The sequence below is a fragment of the Aythya ferina genome (genome assembly GCF_964211825.1).
Source record: "Aythya ferina genome assembly, chromosome: 7".
NCBI lineage: Eukaryota > Metazoa > Chordata > Aves > Anseriformes > Anatidae > Aythya > Aythya ferina.
Genome location: NC_140302.1, coordinates 18,895,958 through 18,916,036, shown reverse-complemented (window position 1 = coordinate 18,916,036; position 20,079 = coordinate 18,895,958). Strand labels below are relative to the sequence as shown.

Here is a 20,079-nt window from a genome sequence, read left to right as displayed (position 1 = left end):
TTTTTCCAGCAAGAAGATTGACATTTTTCTTCTCCTCCCATTCAAAACTTGTTTGCAGGTAGAAGCAGCTCTTTGTTTGAAAGCTAATCTATGTCATAAAATTCAATTTTAAAACATCTTAGAAGATTCTAAAAATAAGTAAATACATAAATACACAAATAAATAAATAAATAATACAGATCTCTCCTCTTACCAGTAATGTCAGGGGGGCAAAATATGTTTTGGTTTATGGAAAAAGAACCCTAAATAAATAATGCACAGACACAAGCAAGTTATTTGATTTGAACAGCTCTCATTTCTTATTGCAAAGTGTCCTACAGTCCGGGTTTCATCCAGGCAAATGGGTTTCTCTAGTATGTGCTGCACAGTGCTAGCTGCTACCATGCATTAATGCTGGCATACCTGAACCTTAACAACTGTATTTTATAAGTGGATCTTTATATTAGATCTTTGTGAAACCACAGAATCTCTTTCCCTTCCAAAGCTCAATAAACAGCTTAGTCAAGGTTTTGACTATCTGTTTCATTTAATTACATATCCCTTGATTTATGGTTCAGGAAAGGCTGTAAATGAGGACATCACATTTGCAATCCAACCTCAAAATGTTTTCAAAATCAGCAACAAAAATCCTCACAAGAAGTCTTATGAAAACAATCCCCCGGGGAGCCAGATGCAGCACAGCCCAGTTGGTTTCTGTGTTTACCGACCAGGAGAGATGAATGGCTGACTTTGATTTTTTCATAGGTGTGCAAATAAGGAGCATTAGACTTGCTTACCCTGAAGTGTTTACCTTCATCTGTCAGTGCTGGGAGCTGAACAGCAGGCACTGTGCCCCAGGGGAGGCATATGCCAGGAGATGTAAGGCTGAGTTAATGTGGCTTGGCAGCACTACATGGCATCAGAAAGGCAGAAGGCAGACTGTCAATTAACAGGGGTGGTAGGCAGCAGAAGTCAAAAAACAGTTTCTAGATGCTCAGTCAACCCACCTTGCTCAGGTGTCAAGAGTGGACAATAAACTGAAAAAAAAAAAAAAAAAAAAGAGAGAAAGGAAGAAAAACAAAAGAAAAAAAGAAATCCACAAATCCACACCAAAATCATGCTCCCAACACAACTGAATGTGGAATCCCGTCTACCCAGATCTGCAGCAAGCTATGCTCTGTCATACCCCCCGGTATACAGCTGACCAAGAAAAACCCCAGATAGGAATACTCTTAAATAATTAAACTCATGAATAGTAATTTCAAAGGAAGCTCTAGGATATGGGATAAACACAGGATATGCCATCGTGCATTATCCAAGATGTATTTTGGTTCACAGATGAACAAACTGCAAAACTGTAGAGAACCATTACAATTATCTATACAAATCCACCCAAAAATTTCTACATCAACATTGTAGCACAAGGCTAAGCTGTCATCTATCTTCTAAAGTTAGCTTAGGTATCCTTCCAAATATCTGCTGGTGGCAAAGAATCCACCACATTTCTGGCAAGTTATTCCACTGATAAATTATGTTATTATATAAACTGTTAAAATATTTTTTTACTAACAGATTAAAACAGAAATCTCTCGTTCTTGTGGATGTTTTCTTTTAACTTAGGTAAGATTAATATTTTGAGCTACATAAGCCTTTTGATTTAAGGCAGGTGTTCAAGACTTCCAGTCATTCTTTTCAAAGTGTAAAGGACTGGGAGACTCAATATCCTTGAAGGAACCAGCATAAGCACTGGTCATACTTTGAGTTGGCCAATACATTTCTATTTTTTTCAGCTAGAAAGGTTCTGTGAGGAGCTACTGATTCACCTTCATGCCATGGAGTGGTTGAGGTGTAGCTTTAAGCAGGGAATTCAGGTCCAGGATGCAATCTCTGACCAACCTGGAAAAGCAGCCATGAACACAGGGTTTCAGCGTAAGGCTTTTTTCTTTTTTCTTTTCTTTTCTTTTCTTTTCTTTTCTTTTCTTTTCTTTTCTTTTCTTTTCTTTTCTTTTCTTTTCTTTTCTTTTCTTTTCTTTTCTTTTCTTTTCTTTTCTTTTCTTTTCTTTTCTTTTCTTTTCTTTTTTCTTTTCTTTTCTTCTTTTCTTTTCTTTTGGATAGGCTATTTTAGAGCATTTCATTTGCATAGCAACACATGACAAAAATAGAATTTGACATATCCTACCTATTTTTAACAAACTGGAATTCTTGTTTGCTGATCAGCCCTGGATATTTCAGTGAAGGTTTCATTAGGGTTATAAACAAAGGCAACAAACTTCCCTTCTCCTTCTAGCCATTTCTGAGACTATATTCTGGCAGCAAGCAGAGCTTTAAAGAAGAAAGTTTTTTTTTAAAAAAAAACACCTCCCTCAACTGCAAAGGTTTTATCATCTCCACACAGGCTCACTCACCCTGTGGTTGGGAGGAAAACTTACACCCTTTCCACGGGGCTGATGAAATGGCTGAAGAGAGGCCAGGGAGCACGATGGCCGGCGCAGACCCGTGTGAAGTGCCAAGCAGCTCCCTGCATTGAGCTGTCGGCAGAGGCACGCTTTGTACGCAGTAGCCTGGAGATGGAGGCACCCTGCTTCTCTTCTCACACGCTCTTTATTAAACAGGCTTTTGTTAGGCTTATAGTTAAGATTAATGCAGCTCAATGAGGTACCAGCTCACTGACTCTTCATTTGATGGGTACATTGCAAAACTGGACAAGTAATTAGAATATCTCCCCCCCACGACTTAATGTATTCCTGAAGTTCAAAGAACGGTTCAATTAAAAGCAGCTGTTGCTGATATTATAGTTATTTCCCACATTGAAATGCTTTTGATGCAGATATACAGGGAAAATTAGGATTTAAGCCACTGGTTATCCTGAGGTAGGAAAAGCTGTGTTTTACCATTCCTTTAGTGCCAGTCCCTGTGGGGCACAGCAGCCTCTTTATGGGACTTGGATTCAGACTGCCTCTCAGCATAGAAAAGTCTGTGTCTGAAATCCAGTCCTCGTCTCTTTTTCCTTCTTCACAAAAGAAACAAGAACCTTCACCGGATCGAGGCTGGCACGCTGTGCTGAGGCTCACCTACCTCACCTCTTCCGCTTGTCACAACAGAGACAGCCAGGAGATGGCATCTGGCTGGCATACCCGTCTAACATTAGGGGCAATTTGGCCTCCAAAAGCCCTCTTTAATTTCAAAATAGCAGTGGCAATAACATGACGGGCCTTTAAAAGAGCACTGCAGTTTCAGGTGAATGCCTCTGATTATAGACGTAAGTCTGAGTGTTAGTTTCTAACTAACTTGCAGGAGGAAAAAAAAACATTGCTTTCAAGAGTGCAAGATGTGAAGAAAGTAAGCTCCAAACCTCTTGCTCTTAAAAGCCCTCAAGTTCTTTTGGTTGTCATGAAAAGACAATTTTTCAAGTTTTTTCAGGGTTTCATTTCTTAGTTTTGAATTTGATAACACTATTTGTATTTTCCTAGCAAGGAATGAAGAACGCGCTCAAGTACCTATCCCTCCTGCCTGCTGAACGTCTGCGTCCTTTAGCCAGGCCATCCTCATTGTCCCCATCATTGCAGGCTCCCTCCTGCACCCGACTGTGCTGCTTGTAACTCTTTGCCTGAACCAGCTGCTAACGAACTTGCAAGGAAACACCAGAATAGGTTGGCCCCCTAGAAATATGCTGGATTCCAGCACACTATTCCAAAATTCCTAACTCAGTCCCTTTCCAAATATGCTTTTCAGCAGCCTGAGGACTCTATTTGGTTCAACAGCCTGCTAGGGTACATGTAGCACAGCCCACCAGATTTTACATACAACTGTAGCATCTCAAACTCAGTCTGTTTTACTGGTAGGTCAGGGCAAAGGGGAAAAAAAGAAAACACTTTAGAAATTTGATAGAATACTTTTCCCCTCACCAAGTTCTGAAACTTTGAAACAGCTTGTTCAAATAACTTTAAACTTGATCAAATTATTAGCTGCCTTCAGCCCACTCATGCCAAATTTGAAACTCAGCAAAGTAAGAATGAAAGTACTTTAGCAGAGATGCCAGTAAAAAATGGATTTATAGAGGAAAGCAAATTTTATCCTCAGCTGAAGTGTCCCTCGTTGGTCTGTAATGGATATCTAATGGTGTGAGTGTAAGATTGTGTGTTAGACTTACAGAATTGTGTTCAATTAATTCTGACTGATCACTATTCTGTACCACATAACAAATAAAAAATCAGATAATGCACCAATTCCCACTGTTACCCTCTGAAGACACGTGAGATTTTCTCTGCTTCCAAGAGCTTGCAGTAGAAATACACAAGATCCATTGAGGGGAGCAGTATTGACTTCATTTTACATCTAGGCACAGAAAGTGAATTATTCATTCTCACTGATGGAATGGAATTAAACTGGGATCTACTGAATCCTATGACTGAGCTTTATCTGCTTTCTAGTCCACTTGCATCCTTTCTCTTACATTTTTCAGTATTTCTAAAGCAATTTTAAATGCCTTGTTGAAAAAATTAGCAAAATAGAATGCATTCTTATTTATGCTACAGGAGCATTTATGACATGAGTAAAAAAGGCTACACACAGACATGCAGATAATTAAGAAATTATAAGTATTTCTCACATTGCTCACTGATTTACTTTTTTTTAGAAGTCACTGAGCCTACTTTTTGTGGGTATTGCAGGCCTTTCATGAGCTGAAACTTTATTAAAGTTTCCAGAGGGATGAATCCACTCCCTTTTTGACCCTAGACATATCTGTATCCTAACAACTACACAAAACAATAGTGAAGTGTGACTAAACGTGAATGGCAATGTGCTGCTGACAAGCTCTGACCATTAACATTTTTCTTTCTGTTTAACTCAGCAGGCGAAAGGCAGCTAACAGAAGCCGTCTGCTGTTAGGAGCACTCACAAGCGTTTCATTGTGAGCATGCAAAAGAAAATGAGAGCAATTCTCTCTGAGAAAGCTACTTTCTAGGTTTTATTATTTCTTTACAGATTAATTGTGGATAAATGCAAACAGCGTATTTAGAAACAGGACACTTTCTTCTGTTGGGATCTTTGAAGCCTGCAACCCAAGCAGGTGAAATAATTGAGACGTACAAGGCCAACATCTGCTGTGCAATTGTACTAATATGATTAGTTTTGCCATGGTGTTACTAAAAGAAGAATATAGTCCTTTTATAGCTTAATTGATCACATTTAGATGTTAGGTGAAGCCTGAATGCAATGGGAAACCTTCTGCCAGGGGTCAAGAGGGACTCCCCCTCACACTAGTCTACAGCCTCGTTATTAACCACCAACCTGAAGCCCCTTCAACTGCAGCAGGGCATGGGCAGGCACAGCACTCAGCTCTCCTCCTTTCTGGGCAAAAGTACTAGCAATGTTAACTGGTGTTACAGAAAAGGTATGTCCAACCTTGCCTGCAGTCATGTTTTGAAGGAAAGCAATGATCCTGGCTCAGTTCTTGGGAAAAATCATTGTAGGTTCCCATGTTCAGGAGGTGATTCATAGCACTGAACCCTGAACGGATGGAAGAACCTGAGTGTTGTTCAGGATATGAACCCCTATTTCAGGTGGGGCTCTGTGCTTAGCATTTCCAACTGGTTTCTCTGCAAGTCTTCCTGCTCACAGCACTGGGTGCTTTGATTCCCGTTCTGTGACACCTGCCTTAGCTCCCCTGTGCCTGGAGCCTTGGAAATTAGCCGTGAATTCTGGATACCACAGAGGAGACCTGGCACTTAGAATCTGGGGATTACAGCACCGCATGCAGAACTGGGGATTCTTTTTGCACCTTGATCCCCCATGATCGATGCAACCAGTGGCTGTTTGGTACTCCCCTCTGCAGTGTTACAGAATCAGTCCACAAAAACTGTTCCAGACAAGTTAATCATCTAACAAAGAGGCATTCCTAAAAACACCATTACACATTTCTCTGTCTACAGATATGACAGGAATCAGATCAGACAAAACCTTTGGCTGCTGTGAATCAATATTACCATTGCAATCAATACATATGTGCTGATTTACAACTGATTAAGATCTAGAGAGTAAGATCAATTAAAAAAATATTTTAGGAGAGAAACAAAGGCTGTACAGCAATGTTCACCTATAAGAGAGCCTCTCCTCATAAATATCATGCTGTAGTCCTTTGGATTGTTACTGGAGGGTTCCATGGCACTTAAATATAAAGGGCCAATTTTGAAGTACAAAAATTTAAGTAAAGAAAAGCAAAGCCCATGCTCAGTGAATTATGGAGAGTCCGTGAAGGCAGTAAGTGTGAGAATCCAATCCCCGCTCACAGAAAGAGCCCTACTGTATGTTCCTACAAATATTGATGTTTGAAATCCAAAGCACATGTGATGCATTAGTGTGAAACAGGGATTACATACATGCTGCTCTCTGCCCTGCAGTTCAGGAAAAGTCCTTATGTAATGAAGAACTGAAAGACTTATGAGGGAATCCAATGGACTGTTATCGTGTAAAAATACCAGTGCTCTCCAAAGTCAACTCACAGTTGCTCAAATGTATGCTGGTATGTGTTTTGTTTTCCAATAGGCCTGAGAGAGAAGGAGCCCCATTCATGTCAGACCCTGTTAATCTCATACCTACAGCTCGGCCTGTGTGAATGAAACAGTGACTTGGGAAAGCCACTGCTTTTCTTTCCAGTCAATTCTCAAACATATAAAACCTACCGCAGGAGATCCAAACACACTCAAACAATAACAGGCAATTTTGCCAATTACAGAAACTACTTGTAGGCAATAAGAATGGAACTTTTCATCTAACTATGGGCTCTGATTTGGGGTGTTTGAAAATAAAGAATGATTTCTTGAAGCTTCCTCTAAGCATCCTCTAAGTTTTAACTGTACATGACACAAATGCCTAGAGCAATTCTTGATATAAGAAGCTAAGAACAAAAAGCCAACCAAAGTTAAGAACAAAAAAGTAAGCAAAAGGTAGCAACAGAACATCAAGGTTGTGGTGTCCCAACATGTTACCTATGAAAATACTATTTAGTGGGCATAGAAATAATAGGATGAAACTCAGAGTTTTTCATAGGCCAAATTCAGTGCTCTTTTGAAACAATTAAGCAAAGCTCCCATTAACTTCAACAGCATAACTCAACAGTGTGTGTAATTGTTCAAGAAATGTTCAATAGTAGCTAAAAAGAAACCTTCATATTCCCTTCAGATATAGTAAATGCTCACATCTGACACTCTGGGATGTTTTGATTTATCAATCACATCTTATCCCACGTACAAAATTTCAATGCTAAATAAAACTATTGCTACAGAAATAAGACCTTTGCTTTCAAGAATTTATCAGAAGCTGCTTGCAAATCCTTGGCTCTATTTGAGATCTCTGTTAAGACATGAATGGAATTGTCATATGTGAAGTTTATCACATTGCGTAACTCTGCGTTGGTATGGCAGGATGTTTTAATCCATTCTTGTTTCTGTAGCCAAGCGAGCAGGACCATCTATGTTTCCAGATCACCTAAGCCTCAGTGATACTGTATTGGTATGGAAAAGTACCATTGGGATAACAGGCCCTCTGAAAAAGTGAAGGAATTATACCTTGAAGGAATGAAGGAATTATATCAGGTTTATATCTTCCTTCATTTATTAGCGTCTAAGTCCTCATAAGACATAGTCCCATAATATGTGCAAATACGGCTAAGTCATTAAAGTCTAGGCCAGGCATCTACATTTCCTCTTGGGCTACGTTTTCTGGCCTCTGAGAAGGCTCTTCTCTTCCTTTCATCACTGCTGACTGTACAACCTAGGCTGTAATCAGCCCACACATTCTCAGACTGATACGTTCTGCCACTAGACAGCCTGAGACGCATAAAATGATCACTCACCATGCTTCTCCCCTTGATTAACAAAGTTGAATCTTATAATTCTAGCAATAAAGATGTACATACAAATATCCATGAGCTTCCTGATCATGCTGAGAAATCACCTAGTAGGGTGCCAGATTCCAGAAACCCCAGGCCTGTATCTTTCCCTGCAAAGGTATGAATGAAGGTTAAGATTTATCCAGACCTTCATTTATACTTTATGAATGATCCCTAGAGCTAGAAATTTGGAGAGTCTGAGCAAGAGTTCTTTATGTTCCATTAAAATATGTAGGGTTTGGTGTGCTGTCGCTGAAGACTCGGAGTAGAAACTATTTTGAGTCTGTCTGCATTTCTAAATGGCTTTTGTGAAGGTCAGTATGTTATTGGTAACTTACCAGGTGTGTTCATGCTCTACTAGGTCACAGTGGCCCTGTAACAACTTGCTGGCACTACAACAGAGGTCTGCTCCCTTAGACAGGGAAGTTTCAAAGGAAATGGGGAGCTGGGGTGCAATTAAATTTGCCACCCAGCTCCAACTAAGTTTTTAATGGAATTTGAATAACTAAATCTCCTAGCAAATTGTGGAAATATCCATCCAACAAAGTAGGCTTAGAGAGATGATTTGGGTTCTGCCCAAATATTTCATGTTTGGGGACTGAAAGCCAATGTTCGCATGGACTGGGAGGAGTACCTCAGTGTTACACTGACTACCAAACTTTTGAGCTGCCTGAGCCTGCTCATATGCTTGTAAGAGGTCCAAGAAAATTGTGGCTAAACCTCAGCTAAAAGATAAGCAGCACAACAGCAAGATGGAAAGAACGAATACACGTTTCTGTAAAGGGTTTTTCTCACTACCAACCCATTGTATGAGTGCAACCCATTGCACCTTTGCAAGTGCAATGACAGGAAGGCATCCTGCAAGTGCAGCAGGTGTTTAATCACATCTTTTTAGGAAAAGAATCTATGTTACTGTTGTTACCAAGAAGTAAACTAAGTGTACCATGTCTGAAGACATCAACACCCACAGATGTAAAAACTTTAAACTTTGTTTGGTCTGAATTGTCCATCAGAACAATAATTAATCTCTCATGTCAGTCTGTGTCCAATGCCTGGATTCACTTGCTGTTAGTGGGTTCACTCCAGACCAGAGCTAGAATGAGAACTAAAACATAGGTCATGTGGGCAACTGGGACAAAGTCTTGCCACAAGCCAACGTGGCATTATAGACAGCCTCAGTCTTTTCAAGCACAGAAGAGACTCCTGCTGTATGAGAATAAATATTTTCAAACAGAAATAACTGACATCTTTAAATAGAGTATGATCCACTGTGGACAAGAGATGAGCAAAAAAGCAAGACATGCTTTCTGAATAGTCTTTTTGCACATCCTTTACTACTCTAGTAGAAGATAAAAGTCCAAAGAACACCTCAGAGGTTGGGAAAGGATAAAGGAGGGCAAGCTCTGGACAAATAATTAAAGACAGAGAAATTTCTAGGACTACCAGGAAAAAAAAAAAAAAACAGTGCCAAGGGGACGTACTTAGAAAGTGCAATAAGCAAGGTAAGGAACAAGAGGGAAGCAACACATAGACCAGACACCAAGGTGAGACACAATATGCTTGGTGAGCCAGAGCACGCAGGCGCAGTGGGACAGTTCTGTTGGACTCCGGACATTTCTCAGGTGTGGAAATGTTACTTGTCCATTCAAAGAATGGGTGCTTCTGACTTGGAATTGGGAAATACTTAGCTTATGAGATACGCCATGTTCTGTCGTCTTTCAAACCCTCTGCAAAGTTCTAGCCGTTCCCTTCTTCCTCTCAGCACCACGATGCCCTCTGCATCACTTGTGGCATCCTCTGCGGACGGGCATGGCTTCAGTGTCCAAACTGACTGACCTGCAATCTTCAGTGCTAGGTGGCTGTTCTCCAACCTACAACAAGGGGATATTCAGCAACTGCCCAATTACCAATTTATTAATAGAAGGCAGGGGTGTTTACTATGGCAGCTGCAATATGGACAGGCTCACTGCCTCTCTCCCATGCTCACCCTAATGTAACAGGAATTGCTCCAGCCTTATTGCTGCCACTGCCACCAGTTACTCTAGCTGGGTGGCCCTAGAACTTCCAGGAACTTGGTGCCTGTAGCTAGCAAAAGCCCAGGTTTCCTAGCTACAGTACTAAAGGCTTTTTCTTCCAGTCTAGCTGGCAGGAGTACTTCCTACTCTGGCTGCTGCAAGATGGGCTGAACATCTTTCTGCCCCTTACATGATGTGGAGACAATTGCAGTGCACTGGGCAGCTCACCAGTCCAAGTGTTTTAAAGCCAGGGCCTGAATGGGAGCTGACAGCAGTAGAAGGAAGTAGAGGTTCGTGTGATTATTAGAGCCCACCTTTTCTGAATCTACAGACGTAGAAGAAAACTGTCATCTGTACTTTAAGCTTGCAGGAGATAAGCAGAGGAAGGAGTGGTTTGTACCACATGTGCTGCAAAGCCTTAGTAAAGAATGAAAACAAATTGCAGTGCTGACTTTGTCTATGAAAACCAGCAAAGCCTCAACCACGCCGACATTTTGTTGAAAAATATTGAATCAATTAGTGACCATAGCTTTTTCACATAGCTTCCAAGCAGCAAAACATATTTTGGCATAAATAAAAATCCGCTCTTTATTGAATCCTTATAGGGCAAGTTTCAGAGCAGAAGGAATTCTCAGCAGCAGAGTCACCGGGCCGGACCTCTGCAGCAGAGGCTCACTCGCACAAGCAAGGGAAGCTTTGATATTAGATGGGAGGCAGAATACAGAACTGTGGCCTCACAGTTTAGGCCTCATTTTAAGGCCAGCTCAAGTTGCTAAATGGGTTGCAGTAGGACTTCATGTGTGTAACAAGGGTGAGTGCCTCCCTTTTGCACAGCAGCTGTATCACTGAGGATTTTGTCCCCCAGCCCTCCCCAAGGTAACTTGGTGGGAAATTGCTGTCATCTGGCTTCAGTCTTCCTTTGTCGGTCAAAAACCAGAAGTGATTTACATGGTACCCTGATCTTCCCGGCTGATCTCCAGCAGGCGTTCTTCCCTCTCAGGATAGCACTCAACGGCCTCTGCAGCATTTATCTGCTCTCTGAGGACTTCTAGGTTTGTCAGTTTTGGGGATTCCTATCAGGGTATTAGATATAAAACAGCAAAAGTCAGTAATTTCTTTCACCCTATTATCCCTCCAGAAGCCAGCTTCCTTTCTGATTCCATTCCTCAGCTGTATCCTCTAAAAAAAAAAAACAACAGCCATTGATCTTCCAGAAGTCCCACTCAGTATATCTTCACTCACTCAAAGCTGTGTTCTCACTTTGATTAGGGGATTTCTATCTCCAACTTTTGCTTTGCAAGGCCTGCAAAAATCCCAGCTAAGGAAATGATTTCTCTCTAAATTAACCCCATAATTCTGGATATAAAAAGTGTAGATACACACAGGAAAAAAAACAACAAAACACCTACACTGAGCACAGCTGGAGCACAAGAGAACTAATTTGCACTTCTAAAGTATTTTGAAGCATCCAAAACAAAGACCATGTTTTTAAATGGTTTTTCACCCTCAGCTGTACAAGGTGACCAAAATCATCTTATACACATTAGGCATAGCAATTGCTTAATTTTTTTTTTAGGATACTTACCAGGCTTTGCCATAATTAGCTGTTAGAAGTGAAATTTCACATGCTAAATGTCTGCCAGAGAATCGTTGTTATTTAATTTTCCATGCTGTGGTAAAAAAGGTTAGCTCTTTCCAACAATTAAATTAGGTGGGCAATCTTATTTTGTGCACATTAAATATATTCTCATATATTCTCTCTCTTTTTTTTTTTTTTTTTTCTTTTCAGAGAGTTCTGTTGAAAAAGAGAGTTGCAATTTAAATGAGTTATTCTCTTGGCAAAAATGAGCTTCTGTCTTCCCCACTAAAAACAATTCAAAGTTGGCCAAACAGTAAGTCATTGGGGAAAAAGAAGTACATTTGCTTATATTCATTAGTATCATAGAACTTGGCAATTAAACTCTACAGTGAGTATATTTCAAATTTTAAGGGGTTATCAGGACTTTTCCCACGATTGATTTTTCAGTCATGGGATGATTTGATGCTGGCTACAGCATCAAATCTGAGATAATAGGAAATGTTCCTCTTTCATCTGCATGTGTCACAGAACAGAAAGCAGCCTGGCACAAATGTAAGGAGAAGACCCTGCATGGAACTAGAAAAGCCCCAGAAGAAAAGGACAAATTGACAAGGTGATCGGGCGCAAGGAGAAGACTGGGCAAAAAGCAGTGGAGGCAACGATGATGCAGAGATCAAAGGGCAAGAGCTGAAGAGGAAGTCAGAGAAAATCTCACAACTTGGAAGGATAAGCAAAAAACAAGTACCTGTAACTAAAGATTTCCACAATTTGTTATTCCTTTGATGTCAGCAAGCATTCTTAAACTGTGCTGGCTGGCTGACATCTTGAAGCTTTGGAGACTACTGGTTTCTTCATTTTGTCATTGTAACTGTTGTTAAATAAAATGCCAGACATTCAGAGAAAGGCTGCATGTAGTACCTATGGCCTGCACAGCCAAGTCTCAGGAGAAAGCCGAGGCTCTGCTTAGACGTCCACATGCCAACCTCTCTGGTACTTTGCTGTATGTGCCTGTGCCTGCTTTCATGAAGAGTATCATCATTTCCCTGAAGAAACTGGAATAATGCACACAAAAATGTAAGTTCTGGTAGACAGTATCCATCTGGCTTCCACTGTGCTGGCATCTAAATTTTGAATATGAGCAATGGTAATTTAGGTCAGTAAAAATATTTTGCTAGTTCCTCTTTGTCCAGCTAAGTGCAAGAGGGATGCAACACACATAAGAGGCTCACAGAATCCAAGAGATTTAAAGAGATCATTCCTAATTGTTCCACTGATGTCTAAAGTAAGAAGCAGTTGCACACTTTGGTGTGACGTCTCTGGGCAGCAGTACACATCCAAGCATTACTACAGAGCAGGCTGTATCATAGCTGGTATTGACTCGCTCCCCTAGGAAACCCTTAACAGTGCAATGCCAATCAAAAATGAAAGGTGTAGAAAAGTGAATGGGCTGAACCACTTTGTGCAGACCTCTCTGTTCCCTACTAACAGCTATACCAGCAATGACAGTTTGGATGCTGTTAATCATTTACAACAGAATAGAAGAATAGAAATAATAGAATAGAAATAATAGAGTAAAAATAATAAATAAATAAATAAAAATAAAAAAGGAAAAGAAAAAAATAAAAAAGAAAGAATTCACTTTCATAGTTCTATGCGGTATATCTTCTCATGGAAGGTGTCCCTGCCCATGGCAGGTGAGTTGGAATTAAGTTGGGCTTTAAGGTCCCTTTCAACCCAAGCCACTCTGTGATTCTATGATAATTCCTTAACTTCTGATTCCTCACTCAATCTGCCTGACATTGCCCTTCACCTACCTGAAACTTTCAGATTATTTCTCAAACTAAACTTTCATTTTCTTTGACATTTTCAAAATTATGGAGTTCTACAAAGGTGGCAGCAGCTGAAAAGGTTTCATCACAGCTAGCAAAATCTCACTGTAGAATCCCACTAAATGTGGGATTCAAAAGCTAGACACATGTATAATGACCCCATGGGATAGTCAGGATATCAGGATGAAGAAAATCTTGATCTCAAAATTATCTGCATGAGCTGATACTGCACCGGAGTCAAAATTGTCTTCACCTATCTTTATTTTGTGACATCTACACTTCTAATTTTTATAGAAGTGTTTATGCATGCCTCTAACTAAAGATCATCTTTTCAGTTGCAGGAAACACCAGTTTAAATACAGGAAAACATTTGGTAAAAAAATTGTGACTGTCAGTGTTAGATCAATATGCAAACCCTCTTGCCTGCTGTTCAGACATAGTCCCTTAACGTTTTCCTTAACTCTATGCTCATCCTTCACCTTCTGTTCCACAAAGCTCAGCTCTAGGCTTCTTGGTCTATTAATTTTACGACACCTTTATGTTCAAATCTTGACTTAACCACTCGCTGTGTCAGTCTCTCAGCACACATACTGCCCTGTGCTCTCATGCAGTAGGCTCAAACCCTGGCTCTGTAGATACCCGATTTGTTTTCTAGAAGCTTGTTACTTGGACAAGATTCTGACAAACCAGAATGTCAGCCCAGGTTTTTTGGCAGTGCGCCTCCACTTTCTGTTTCCGTAAGAGGCCTTTACTTTCCCAAGCTTCTTGTCCCACTGGTAGTTTTATAAAAAAGCTCAGCAGGTCCCTGGAAGTTCACAAAGCCTTCTTCATTCACAAACAAGCTGCTTGCGAGCCCCTGAACAGAATGGCTCTATCCGTGACGTCTGATTGACCTTCAAGAACTGCACACATGACAGAAAAAATAATAATAATAAAAAAGGGGGCAGAAAGTTTAAGGAAATAGACAAATGAAGAACAAGGGGCCCATCAGTGTGTTAGTAATGTGGTGAATGTGAGAATTAAAGATATAAATATCATGATGGGTTATATTTGCATTGCCTCAGTCTGGTTAAAAGAAAGAACCCCAGAGCTAGGAACCGACGCCTCTTGCATCCCTAATGGCTTCTATATAAAAATTGTCATTTTCTTTGTATGATTAAAATAAAGAGCATCGGCAAAATAAACTCTCCCTTCCTACATGTTTCTTTTAGTGAATCCACTGCTGATAGAAGATGCCAATTTAACAAGACTGCAGACAGAGCCCTTCTGTCTGAAGAATAGATACAAGACAAGCAGTGGCAGGGAGAGGGTCTCTGCCACACACACAGCTCCGAGACCAAGGAGACCACCCCAAGAAGGAAAGGAGCATTCGGGCCTTGGCCTCCTTACCAACAGCAGCAGCCGGGGAGCCAGTCGGTGCCATTTCTCAGAGCGACTTGCAGACAGTCTGGAGTCGAATCCCCTGGAAGTAGGCTGAAGCTGACAGGTCATTTAGCACCATTTTCCCCTGGGTACTGCTGACTATTGCTCTTGAGAGTACAAGGCACATCATTAGCCATCTCTGCTGCATGGGTCATTCAAGCTACTGCCACCTCCAGTTAGTCTAGTGGGCACCATCCATGACCTCTCTTTGTTCACCTACCCCACTAATCACCTCTCCATCCTACTTCGAATCACGGTGATCTTTCAAAACAGCCCCAACCCTATTTTATCTTCCCCAGCAAGCTCACTTGCTGTCTCCTTCCTACTGGTACCTTGGAACCTGCTGTTCCTTCCCAGTGGGCATTTTTCTTATCTTCCATTCACTCCAGAGCAATTACAACATGGCAGCAAGGACTTCTTGGGTTTGAGCTGTCAGCAGCTGACCAACACACTCTCACTTTTCAGTGAATCCCATGCCCACACATTTCAAACTCTGCATTTTGAATTTCAGAACTTTTAACTCCTTCCCCACTGCCCCCCACTGACTCCTGCCCCTCTCTGGCAGCACTTCCCACTGGCTCCCTCCCAAGCACCTGCTTTGTGATATCAGGGACAGGAGATGGTAGTGTGTTACCGCTTTTCTCCCACTTGATCTAATTATTCATGACAGTGACAGAAAGGATGCCATGGACTTGTGTTTTATGTCAAATGTCAACACGTTGAGAGCCATAATGGCTTACAAGACTGGCAGTGGAACAGAGCTCAGTCCTGACTAAGGGTGACCACAAGCTAGGAACAGGTCCTGCCTGCAGATGGCCTTATCTTGGATGAACTTCTGCACCAGATACTGTGTTTCCAACTGTCTGAAAAAGCATGATCATTTTAGGTAACATATCTGATAGCTCTCCATTAAGCTGACTGTCAGTGTATTAGTCATGGAAATTGAATTAGTTTGTGTTACTCTAGAAGCAGTCACTCCAGTTTAACACTAAGTCATGCTGGAAAGGCTCTGTTGAGAAAATGATGACATTTCCTATACTGCAAGTGCTTTTTGGGTAAACAAGGATTTTCATCTTTAGGAATGTAAATCCAGAATGCTTCAGCTGTGTCCTAATAACTCAAAAACTATCTTAGAGCCACTGAAGGATATATGCAAAGTCAGGTAGCATGTCCAATGAAAGCAGGCAGTGGCAATCCTGCAATGACTTGGATCACGGACCTCTTTTTTAATGCCTCTTTTCCAGCCTGGTCTCTATCACTGTAAGCACAATATATTTCCCCAGAAGCCATTCATGTAAACAAGCTATCATTTGTTACTATTGAGACTGATTTTTAAGCCAGTATGTGGCTTGTCCAAGATGGTTAACATGTGCCCTGGCATGTTCATCAGTACAAGAAATGTACCCAAGTGTGTCATTTGGCACTAACGCCAACTAGCATGGAACAGTCCTCATCGCTGCTATTAGCTTCACTTACCCTGCAGCAGGGTGGCCATATCCTAACTGCTTACTGCAAACTGCTAACTCCTGAACCATGCCCGGGAATCATGTAAGAGATTTCCAGGTAATGGAAGAGGAACCGTGCCAGGAACTTTTGGAGCAATCTAACAATACAGAGAATGAGTTCCAGTACTGAGGAACACTTCCCGACCCAGTTTACCTTTCTAGTAGACGAAGCCTGTGAGAAACCTTTTTATTGCTAGCTTTGCTGGGCTGAGTCACAGTTAGCAAAAATGGTAATGTATGAAAGTTTTCCCACTGTAGACATAGATCCTAGGTATTTGAACATGTTTTCTCTACTGTTACAGAAAGCTCTGGAAAGTATTGCTTCCTCCTCTGATTCTCAAGAATGTAATAATTTTCAGGCTTAGTCATATGAAACAACCAGCTTTTTATCCCCAACCTTGTTGTGTCTTCAGTTCAGGACTTACCAGTCTCATGCAGATTCTTATAGGTTGTCCTGGTTAAATCAAAGCATAGGGTTATATAAATTCTGTTTACAGATCCTTTATCATTAAAAATGAAACAAGCACCTCTCAAATGATAATTACAGCATGTAATTTTTAAGTGGTCATGTTCTTCCCTGAATCTATACGAACACTGATGAAATTTCTGAATGAAAGTTGAAGGCAGCAGTTTAGAAAAGGAAGCATGAAAACAAACTATTTATGAGGCAAGAAAAATCCCATTTTGAGATCACTTTTGACATTTCACAAACTTTGTGAAATATTTGCACTGGAACAGTGCAATATTCAAAGGTGTACAGCATATGGAAACTCTAAGCCAGCTGCATAAACAAAGAACATTTCTGGAAGCTAGAAAATGGGGAAAGAATAAACTTGCAAAAGACAGCAACAATGGACCAGCAACAATGGAGCATCAATATCTGAATGTATCAAGAAAGGCCCTTGTAGAATAAGACCGTTCTTTCTGCAACTGTTTTAAGCTTGGCCCCTTCTCTAAGAGAGTACTTAATACCACAGTATGCTGCAATGACCAGTTCACTCCCCTCTGTTCTTGCAAATCACATTTTTATCTTCGGAGCTGGTAAAGCCCAGAATTCATGAAGACCTCTGCCAGGGGGGAGCGCTCGATATTTATTCTGTAAACCCAGCTGCAGCAAGTGTTGCTTTGATAACCAAGGGGGGAGCTCACAGAAATCCCTCTGCTAAGCTGCTGGCCTCTCCAATGTCAACAAAAAACTACCTGAACATCACCTCCATGGTTTACAGAAGGTGTCCTGATACCAGCTCTCCCCAGAAAGCTCAGCACCAAGTGATACCCCAAGCAAAATCCCTGCCATCATGAATACTTACAAAAACTAAAACTTTTTTCCATTATATTTTTCCTTTTCTTAGCATCCAATCATACCAAACTTCAATTAGTCTGGTAAACATTCACAGTAGGCATATTTGGTGTGATTCTCATGTCTTCTAATAACCCAGTAGAATTAATATCTTATTATTGATGTACACAAAACTGAAGTGATTTTCACTAATATGCCTACCATGTCACCCAGCAGAAAGGAAAATGAAGCCTGCCCTAATTGCCTGACTCCCCAGAGGCGGTGACATGGTCCCATCCAGATATAAACTGGAATCCCCAAGAATTCAGTTTCCTTTCTCCATCAATACGTGACTACATTGAGCTCCTTGACACACAGTCATCAGCTTGGATATCAGAAGGTACAAAGTCTTGGAAACAGACCTCTAAGCTCTTGTGTGTGTGTGTGTGAAATGCCTGAGGATATCACACATGGAGCCTGAGAAGCCCTTTAAATTGTGGAGCATCTTGACTGCACATAGAACAAGCTGTTAGGTGAACAGCTACTCACAGCAGAACATCAGCATCTTAACAAGTCTTTCCACTTATCACTTCACATGCTCATTTTCTGCTAATTGCAGTTGTCCCTAGAGATTTTTTATTGTCCCTACAATTCAGTTCCTACAATTTCCAGAGCTGGCTATAAAACCAAGTATAAACTTGGCTGAGGACTGCTTTGTAGCTTCTTAGGATATTTTACCAAAACAGGAAGGATATGGTAGTGGCTCAGAGCATAATGCAGGTGACAATATAATGAGCAGTGTTACAGGGATCACCCTTGCAGGCAGTGTAACAACTTTCTGTAACTACTGCCCCACTCCAAGACTTGTCATTCCTTCCATCCTCCTAGGAAACCATCAGAGGTTTTACAGAGTCATCATTCCGTCAAGCATCTTTCAGTTGCAGTGATCCATCACCTGCAGCCTCAGTGCTGCTGAGTTTTACAGTTTTATTTCAAGACTGGAATATTAAGAAACGCTATGTAGTTCCACATGTAATGAAATAGGGCAAAGATTGAGCTTGAATTTTGTAACAGGCATTTTTACCCTCTCAGCTCGTGGTAACACACTAAAACTGTTCCCCAAGGCACTGGAAAAAAAGATTCTATCTTCTTCAGGAATGTGAGCAAACTGAAATGTTTGAGACCTCAGCAAGCCTGGACAAAATTAACCAGCACTCTGACCTGGTCACAGCTTTCCATTTGCATATGTGTGGACAAAGACATGTTCTTAATGGCTCAAGACAAAATACAGAGAGAAGTGGTGAAGAATGCAACTACCTTGATGAGAATTTGAAGACCCTCACTAAGGCTAGTACCTGCCAGCTTTTATAAACATTCAAAATGACTGTATTTGGTAAGAACTTCTGTTTTACTGATTTCTAAGTCTATTGTTTTGTTTTTAAATATTTTCTGTTTTGTTTTCTAATAACCAGATACGTTTCATGTCTTTTCTGAGGTTCAGATCTCCTTTAAAGCCCAGGCTTTGGCCTTTACCTGTTGGAATTACTGCAGCTGCCTAGGAACAGACCAGACACACCTCTGATTTCCCCAGACGTTCAGCACTAAAAACCTTACAATTTTCAGCAGCTTCAACGTAGCTTGCATAGCACTCTGATGTTTTCTAGCAGGGGTTATGCACACATCTGCTCTAATGTTAACTTCCTATCTGCCTTCTCTACCCCCTTCCTCCCTCTCCTGGACAATTAGAAAAAATACAAAGGTCACGAACCTAACTGCAAGCATCTCTTCCTGCTTCTTGTGTGGTTTTCACCCTGACCTTGATACTCTTTTCTGCCTCCCTAGTGGTACCTCACGCTCAGGCCACCCCCTCGTGCTTTCTTAAGAAAAGGAACAGCAGAAAGAGGGAAAGAAGTTAGGACAATTAGAAACATTCCTTGAGATTTCCTGCCTCTAATGCCTAATGCAAAGGGGCTGCTGTTTCTCAGTTAACAGAGAGTAAAACAAGAGCAAATTAATGAGCTTAGCAAATTGAGGACAAATTGAATAAAATGGGACCAAATTCATCCCTGATGTCTTGTCTTTGAAGGCAACAGAGGGATAAATTTATCTTGATATTTTTAACTGCTTCTTAAGGACACGTGTGAGGACTGGGGAGAGGGGGTGGCTTTTTGGCTGCTCAATATTGTTTTGTCATTTGGTACTTGCCACCTACTTCATTAATGCTCTATAACTAGTAATTGCTCTCAGATTCCTGTAGCCAATATAACAGAACAACGTGATTACAGGTTGGAGTTACCCTCACTAGGGACTGAGCCAGAAAATATCACTTTAGCTCCCTGTGCCTTTGAGCTCTATGGTTGCTGGCCTAGATCACCCACTTTCATCAAGCTCTTGAAGACAGATGCTCTCTCTTCACTATACTTCAGTACTTACAAGACTTACATGTATCTACTTACTGACTAGGTCCAAGTGAATGGCCGTTACAACAAAATATTCTTATGGCTGGTTTACCACAGAACTACAAGAAGGACACTTCTAAAGTATTCAGATGCAATGAAGCGCTGTGCGATACATTCAGTG

The 20,079-nt window shown here is 41.0% G+C and overlaps 1 protein-coding gene across 5 annotated transcripts in view; it reads right to left on the bottom strand.

Annotated features, from left to right (window-relative positions):
• Positions 1–856: 856 nt before the first annotated feature.
• Positions 857–20,079, bottom strand: part of LOC311439871 (uncharacterized protein) — an 85,609-nt gene continuing 66,386 nt past the window's right edge. For 3 of the 5 annotated variants that reach the window (XR_014695049.1, XR_014695050.1, XR_014695051.1), the window contains one exon: positions 10,448–11,064. Coding sequence is in view for 1 of the 5 variants with exons in the window: in XM_084526103.1 (XP_084382229.1) it covers positions 999–1,016; positions 1,803–1,875 (91 nt within the window). In the remaining 4 variants the exon portion in view is untranslated. Of the gene's footprint in view, positions 889–986; positions 1,017–1,802; positions 1,876–10,447; positions 11,065–20,079 lie in introns of those variants that run through there. The other 2 variants (XM_084526103.1, XR_014695052.1) reach the window with 2 other exon arrangements.